The 7,736-nt window shown below is 63.0% G+C and overlaps 1 protein-coding gene and 1 non-coding gene across 2 annotated transcripts; one reads left to right on the forward strand and one right to left on the reverse strand.

Annotated features, from left to right (window-relative positions):
- The first annotated feature begins 91 nt into the window (after window positions 1-91).
- LOC120411461 lies at window positions 92-198 on the forward strand. The gene has a single exon (XR_005603764.1). It is a non-coding gene; the product is annotated as a U6 spliceosomal RNA (small nuclear RNA).
- A 117-nt stretch (window positions 199-315) lies between these two features.
- On the reverse strand, window positions 316-7,339 carry R3HDM4 (R3H domain containing 4). The gene is made up of 8 exons (XM_039566232.1): window positions 7,156-7,339; window positions 4,758-4,912; window positions 4,502-4,620; window positions 3,877-4,000; window positions 3,366-3,451; window positions 2,350-2,435; window positions 1,996-2,051; window positions 316-1,314 (listed from the first exon to the last, which is right to left on the reverse strand). The coding sequence occupies exons 1-8, from the start codon at window positions 7,197-7,199 to the stop codon at window positions 1,211-1,213; spliced, it is 774 nt and encodes a 257-aa protein (XP_039422166.1). The 5' UTR covers window positions 7,200-7,339; the 3' UTR covers window positions 316-1,210.
- Between the last annotated feature and the right edge of the window lie 397 nt (window positions 7,340-7,736).

Here is a 7,736-nt window from a genome sequence, read left to right on the forward strand (position 1 = left end):
GGAGTCAGCATCGAGCCACGCTGCAGTCACCCTATGGTGATTATATTGTCTTTCCGGACCTTTAAATAACACTGAGGGTGAGGGGGAATTCGTGCTCGCTTCGGCAGCACATATACTAAAATTGGAACGATACAGAGAAGATTAGCATGGCCCCTGCGCAAGGATGACACGCAAATTCGTGAAGCGTTCCATATTTTTCGCACCTCCTCGCACCCTCCTTTTTGCGGCCCGCACCAAACCGGCTCCTCCGCGACACCCCCAAACCCCCTCCCCCTTCCCACCATCCCCCGTCCCCACAGAGAGACAGAGCCGGAGCACGGGAGCACCGTCTTTATTGTTCCTGAACACGCCCGTACCCGAGTCACACCAGCAAAGGAGGCGCGAGGGGCTCCCCTGGGTCTGGGGGTCCCCACGGTTAATGGCAGTCAGTGTCGTCACGGGACAGAGCAACCAGTGAAGACCCCCCAGGGCACACCCTACGAACAACCCTTGGCACATGCCAGGGACATGGGGGAACACAGAGGGACCCTCGAAGTGCCCCATCTGCCCCCATGGCAGCTGTGGACAAGCAGGGAGAGCCCTGAGGGGGGCTGCACCCCTCCACCACGCACACACACACATGTAAATATACACACACGTGATAAAAAACACAAGCTATATTACAATAAAAACAGCCCCGTCATGCGGGCAGGGCACAGGGTGTGCAGCAGGAGCACCCAGAGCTCCCCACACCCAGCCCTGCCCAAGGGGGCCGAGCCCCCCTGGACACCCCGTGGGTGCGGGGCTGCGGGTGCCAGAACGCGGCAGCCCCCAGGCTCTTCCGCCAGCTCAGCGATTGCTCAGCAGCCGCCAGGAGCTGTTTCACCGCAGAAAAATCTGGACCGAGATCACCCCACGAGCGTCAGTGCCAGAGTGGGGCTGGCCCCGCCTGATTATTTTTAAAAACACCTGGGTTATAAATAGACACACAAACAGTTCCAGGAGGGCTGCACAGGGAGCGGGGCGGGCGAGAGGCACCTGCTCCACAACTGCAGCAATGTTGGGCAGGGCACAGCCGGTCCCAGCATCCCGAGGGGCCACAGCCACAAGCCCCTGGCTCTGCCCCACTGGGCACCGGCTGCTGGAGCAGGGGAAAGGCCAAGGGTCTGAGGGCTGCAGGGCCGGGAGAGGCTGCAGCGGACACAGGAGGGGCAGGGCAGCTGTCGGGGCATCAGCTCATCTGCCCCAGGTAGTCTGAGAGCAGCAGCTCGGGGGGCAGGAACACGCGGTGTTTGTTGCTCACTTTCATCTGACGTTTCCCTTCGATGTCCGAACCTGTGGGTGGGATGGAGCGGTCAGCACACCCCTGTTCCCTGCCTCGGGGGTCACCAACACGGCGCTCCCAGCCCAGCCACCGCCCTCCCGTCCTCCCTGGGGCTCGCGGTGAGTGCAGGCTCCCCCGTGCTCTGTCCCCTCCGTCCCCAGCCGAGTCCCTGCCGGCACCACGGGCTCGCTCCCCATCATTAGTGCTCCCAGACTGTTTGCCACACGCGGCTCCTAATGAAACGCTCGGCAGCAGAGCCTCCTCCGGAGGGATGGAGCCTCGCCTGCCTTGGCAACAAAACCTTCTGAGGATGCCCAGGGAACTACGAGAGCACAGCTGCTCCGTGGGAGGAGGAAGCAGCTGCAGGAGAGGGAACCCCGTGAGCAGATTCTTGCTCTGGACCACCCAAATCCCCCATCAGAGCTGGGTCCGGCCGATCCCCGGGCGTGGGGCTGCAGCCAGCGCTGGTAACCACGGCCGGGACTGCTGAGGGAGCTCCTGGCAGCCGTGGGGAGGAAGCAGGCGGGGGTGGGGACCGCGGGGTTATCTGTGAGCCCCAGGGCGAGGTGGGACCGGGAGGAGGAAGGGAGGAAAAGGCTGAGCTGGAGAGGAGAGATAGTGATGGACGGAAGGGGAAAAACAAAAACAAAATCAAAATCAAAACTGAAAACAAGCAGACACACGGCTCTTACTGGCAGAGACGAGATCCATGTACTGGCAGAGCGCGTGGAGCAGGAGCCGCTCGAAGCTGAGGGAGAGGGGACAGGGTTAGAGCCAACGTGTCTCTGAGCAGTGTGTCCCACAGGCTGCTCTGCCCTCCGTCCTCCTGGGGACCCACGGAGCAGTTGGGGAGCACAAAGTGCCACGAGCCCCTGCACAGGGATCCCCAGGTGCATCCCTCCCCCGGGGGCTCCACGGGGACCAGGCCAGGTCGGTGTCCAAGCATGGCTGAGGGGAGGCCGAGAGGCCTCTTCTTCTCCCAAAGCCCCTCTGCAGCCTGGGGCACAGGGAACCCCAGAGCCCAGGACCCTGAGATGGGGACATACCTGTTGTCCATCAGTGCCGTGTAAACGGAGTGGGGGGTGACAGAGAAGAAGGCCAGCAGCTCCTCCTCCAGCCCCTCCAGCGTCCCCTGTGAGGAGAGGCAGAGGCTCAGCGAGGAAGGGGCAGTGGTGGGCACAGCCCTGGCACAAGTGATTCCCCAGCAGTTACTGCCAGCAGCCCCAGGGCAAGTCATCCAGATGGGAGACAGCAGGGAGAGGAGACCTCATCTCCCATCTCCAGCCCCCGAAGTGGGGAAGGATCCAGCTCCTGCCAACTCCACACTGTGTGTGCCAAGGGCTGGCACCGTCCCTTGTGTTCACAGCAGCCGGGGGAGCCTTGTGCCTCCCGACAGTCAAAGCTCAGTTCTCTGCTGGTCTCCAGAGCACTGTGACCCCAGAGACGAGCAGCACACGCGTCTTGTTTGAGGACAAACAAGCCAGTGGGCAGGAGGAGCCCAGGCTGCATTTAGAGGCTCTAATTAGCACCAGGAAAACAAACAGAGCCTCACAGAGCAGAGGGAGCAGGGAGCCAGCACCCCCAGGGCTGGGAGAGCAAGTGTCTGGGCAGGCACTGCAGGGCTGCACTCACCTCTCTCCTTCCTGCTCAGCAGTTTGTGCACTTTTACCCCCTTTCAAAATGCATTGGAGTTTCCCCAAATAACCTTGTGTGGGCCACTGTGAAGACCCCAAAGGCTCCACTGCTGTCCCCATGCACAAACATGCCCAGATTCACCTGTCACCTGCTGCTCATTGCACAGAGACTGGGAAACAACCACTAAAAAAGCCCTGTAACTGCCAGAAAAATCTGAACTGAGCCAGGAAAACCCATCTGCTGGCAGCAGGATGTCTGCCTGCAAACCAGCCACCACTGCGGGGTCCCACGAGCACTGGAGCACGTTCCCAGGAGCTCCTCTGAAATCTGGCACTGCCCTGCACAAGGTCAGGGCACAGCTCTGGGGATACGGTTGTGGAGGGACCCCTGCGAGCCCCAGCTCTGCTGTCCCAGGCCCCCCGCTCACCATGGGGATCCGGCCCCGCTTCAGGGTGGCGCGGAGGCGGCGGCTGATGCGCTGGAAGCACTCCTGGGGTGTGTAGGCTGGGAGATCTGGAGAAGGGAGAAGGGATTTAGACACAGCTCCACAGCTCGCAGTGCCACCTTTCAGGAGGACCCAGTGTCCCCCCAGCTGCCCCATGAGGCCCCCCTGGCCACCCCCCTTTCGCAGTCACCGCCAGGACAGCAACGCCCTTCCCAGCACAGGAGGTTTGGGGGTGCAGAGATTTGGGGGTGGGACATTGGGGGATGGCTGCTGTGCCCATCGCCCCAGCCAGTTCTGGCTCTCACAAACCCTCCCTGGTCCATGGTGGAGGTCTGCAGGCATAATCCCCCCACTGCCACACACAGAGGGTAGGCTCAGGCATCCCCTGGCCCTGCCACAAGCAGGGAGTGGGTGCAGCGGGGTCACCCTTCGCAGAATGTACACAAGGAAGCAAAGGGAGAAGCTGTCCCCACCCAGCGTCCCCTCCCAGCACCTTTCCACTTGTCTTCATTCTTGACAGGCAGCTTCCTCCTGTGCTTCTTCCTGGCCTCCTCCTCCAGGTAGAGCAGGACCCGCTCCTGCTCTTCTCCCGACCGGTTCATGAAGTCGTTCCAGATCTGACAACAGAAGCCACCAGACCCCACTACAGAGGTCTGTGGGGAGCACCTGGCAGTGCACGGCCACCCAGAGCTCCTCCCCACACCCCATGAGCCCTCTCCTCACCCACCTGTCCCCAGGGATGGCCCCAAGCACCACACCAGGGAGAGGCCACATTTCAAAACACTCGGTTACAGGGCCAGCGTGAGGCAATGGGGGTTTGGCAAGGGGCTTGTGCTAGAGGAAGTGCTGCAGCTCACCAGGCACCCACTGCTCTGCGGGCACAACTCTCCATGAGAGGATCTGCCTGGAGATTCCCTCACCTCATGGACTGGGGACCCCAGGACTCCATTACCCCCCGGCACACATGGCAGCAGCAGATCCCACAGATCCCAGCCTGACACCAGACCAGGCAGAAGCTGGGGCACAGCAGCTCAGGCCAGGGAGGCAGAGGGATGGAGGAGTGAGGTACAAACACCCCATGCCGTGCCAGGGCCCCCCCAGTGAGTGGCTGTACCCACCTCCATGTAGGTCTCATTGTTACAGGCCTCGGTGAAGATGCTGGGAGTGGCTGAGTGGGTGAGCTCTCCCTCATCGCTCCCACAGTCGTCCTGCTCCAGGAGTGTCATCAGGTAGCGAGCTGGGGGGAAAAGCAAAGCCTGAGAGGGGAGGCAACACCTCCAGAGAGGCCCCATGCCCCCAGCACACCCCCCCTTGCCACACAGTTCAGGGGAGGTTGTCCCTGCCCTGGGGAAGAGACCCTGCCCCGGTCCTTACTGTTCTCCAGCCTCTGGAGGCTCTTGCGGCCCTTGGCCCTCGGGATGAGGTCGGAGTTGCGGATGGCCTTGTTGATGTAATACTGCTTCCTCTTGGACGGCGAGAACCGCTTGGACGGGGAGTCCTCCAGCGGGGGCAGGCAGTCCTCGATCCTCCTGGGGGGACATGGCAGGAGGGATGAGCCCACCCGAGACCCCCGGGCCTGGGGCAGCTGCAGCAGCGTGAGGACGGGGGGAGATCGGGCATCAGAGCATCGGCCCCGCTGTTACTGCAACCGGCACCGCATCCTCCCACGGGGCCTGTCCCCCTCGGGTCACCGCCAGCTCCAAGGGCTGGCTCTGCTCAAAGCAGCTGTGTGTCAGCACTGGACAGGCCAGGTAATTAACCTGGGTAATTAATCTGAGTAATTAACCATGCCACACGCAAAGCAAACCAATGGATCCGTTCCTGCTGGGCCCCTGCTGCACTTCACGCTCACCATTGTCCTGATCGGATCGGTAGCGGCCCTGCCACTGCCTATTGAGGGCAGCGGGAACACCGCCCCAGCCACGGCACTGCCAGCTCCTGAGGGCACCCAAAGGCACTTGGTCTCTGTTCACAACAATTCCACGGTCAGGGTGTTGCTTAGTCACAGGCACAACTTAGGAATGACCATAAAACTGAGGCACTTTACGGGAAAATGAAGGCACACAAGGAGCAAGCAGCTCGCTGGGTGATCGACGCAACAGCTTGGGTTTCAAAGTTTACTAAACACCAAAGACAGGAAGTTTCACTGCCTTCACTTGCAAAGGAGTTTCCCCTCAGGGTTGTGTGGGTTTCCTTTAGCGCAGCAAAAGGCGGGGGAGAAAACCAACACCCCCAAAACAACCCCCAGGACTGTCCATCCAGGACGAGGAGCTGCGCTGCCCAGAGTGACCGCTGTTTCCACTGCCATGGCAGCACCACAGCTTTGCCCCATCCACAGGGCCATGTCCCTAACGTGTCCCCTTCTTCCCTGCATTCTGGGGCTCACGGGAGCTCCAGTCCTGCAATCAGGCCCCAGCAGAGCTGATCTGGGCACAGGGCAGAGCAGGTTGTGCTGTCCGATTGCAGCCCGGGCCAACAGCCAGCTGCTTGCCCTCGCCAAAACCTTGATTTTTTTTCCCCATTTCCCTGCATGGGGACAGTGATATAGTCTTGGCTGCTGGTGGGGGTAAAAAAACAACCAACCCCTTCCAAGCTGGAGAGAAAACCATGGCAAAGGTGGGCTTGGAAAGAATAAAAGAGACTCAGGTATCAAGGCAATGCCCAGAGGACAGGTGGGGAGCAGTAACCCAACCTGCCAGAGCGAGCGGCCAGGGCTGGCGGATCAAGTTGTGATACAAAGATGGTTACAAAAACCTCAATAAACAGAGGGAGTCACCTTACACTGCCCCAGCTCGGGGGTTTGAGTACACAGCTGCAAGCCTGGCACTCCCTGGAGCCGTCATGGCTCACTGGCACGGCCCCGGAAAGAGATGTCAGAAACGAGGGCCAGCAGGGTGGGAGCACCCCTGGGCAACCAGGAGCCCCCTGACCCCCGTGGCTGGGAGGGGAACAGGCTGAGCCACACTCGACTCTCTCCCTGAAGCCTTCAGAGCTGTTTATGGCTGCCCCAGCAGCCGGCACTGCCACGTCTGCCCTGGCACTGCCACCTCCGCCCAGTGCCAACCTGGAGGTTCACAGGGGACAGTGACCTCGGGCCAACGTCCACAGAGCGAGTGACCGGGGTCGGACAAGCATCGGTGCCCTCTGAGTCAGGGTCCCGTCCCAGGCAGCTGGGCCGGGCTGAGAAGGGACCCCAGGACAGGTCATTCCTGGGCGACCACAGCAAACCGCAACCCCAGGGCAATGGGTCCGGCAGCTCCGGGGACACCGGAGCACAGACAGATTCATGCTGCTCCTCCACGTCCCATTTCCAGGCAGGGAACGCGCCTGGAAGAGGAACTTGTTCTCTACCGGGGGATTTCTGACCTATTCCTGTCATTTACCCTTTGGCAGCAGAACGCACCAGGGACCTGCAGGGCAAAGTCGCCGCGGGACAGCCGGGGCTGCCAGGGACAGCTCCGTCCCGCAGGGTCCCGGGTCCCCGGTACAGCAGCGGGCGTCTCCAACCCACCCCCGGCACCACGAGGGACCCCGGTCCGGGTCACCAGCCCCGGTGACCGGGAGCACCGTGACCTCGACGGGATAAACACTAATTATAAAGCTCATTATCCCGGCCCCGGGCTCCGCTCTGACACCGCCCCCGGGGCCGGGGCGCTGGGGACGGGCTGTCCCGGGAGGCGCCGCCGCCGCTCCCCGCCCGCACTGACAGCCCGGGGGGCTCCTGCCCGGCCCGACCGCCCCACGGCCCGCCCGGCCCCGGGCCCGCACTCACGGGAACGGCTCCTCGGGGCCCGCGCCGCCCCGCAGCACCACCATGGCCCGCTAGGACTGGGATGGGGATCGGGACCGGGACGGGGACCAGAACCAGGACCGGGACTCCCCTCCGCCTCCTCCTCCTCCCCCGGCCCGCACCGGCGGCATCGGGCCCGGCACCGCCCGCGGGAAGTGACGTCACAGGGCGGGGGCACGGGAGCTCCGCCCCGGGCGTCGCGGGAGGTGGGGCACGGGGGGGCTGCTCCGCGGAGTCCCTGGAACGGGGACTCGACGGCCGCCGGACCCCATTAACGCCGCGTGAATCCCCGTTGTCCCCCGTTACCTCCCCCGCTAATCCCCGTGAACCTCCACTTAACCCCGGTTAAAGCCCCTTTAGCCTCCATTAACCCCCGTTAAGCTCCCCGGTTAACCGCCCCCCCCTTCGCGGCACTACCGGGGCCCGCGCCCTGCACGGCGCCGTTCCGCCGCCCGTCCGCGAGGCGGCGCTGCGGCCGCGCCCCCGCCAGGCCCCGCGGCCCCGCCGCGCGCAATATTTGCATGCCGCCCAATGGCGGCGAGGGGCGGGGCGCTCCGGGAGCG

Source organism: Corvus cornix, chromosome 28 (assembly GCF_000738735.6).
Source record: "Corvus cornix cornix isolate S_Up_H32 chromosome 28, ASM73873v5, whole genome shotgun sequence".
NCBI lineage: Eukaryota > Metazoa > Chordata > Aves > Passeriformes > Corvidae > Corvus > Corvus cornix.

Coding starts and splice junctions, on each gene's coding strand:
- R3HDM4 (XM_039566232.1), bottom strand. CDS start 7,199: ATGGTGGTGCTGCGGGGCGGCGCGGGCCCCGAGGAGCCGTTCCC. Junction 4,913..7,155: donor GGCCCCGAGGAGCCGTTCCC/GTGAGTGCGGGC, acceptor ATGTCCCCCCAG/GAGGATCGAGGACTGCCTGC. Junction 1,315..1,995: donor CATGGATCTCGTCTCTGCCA/GTAAGAGCCGTG, acceptor TCCCACCCACAG/GTTCGGACATCGAAGGGAAA.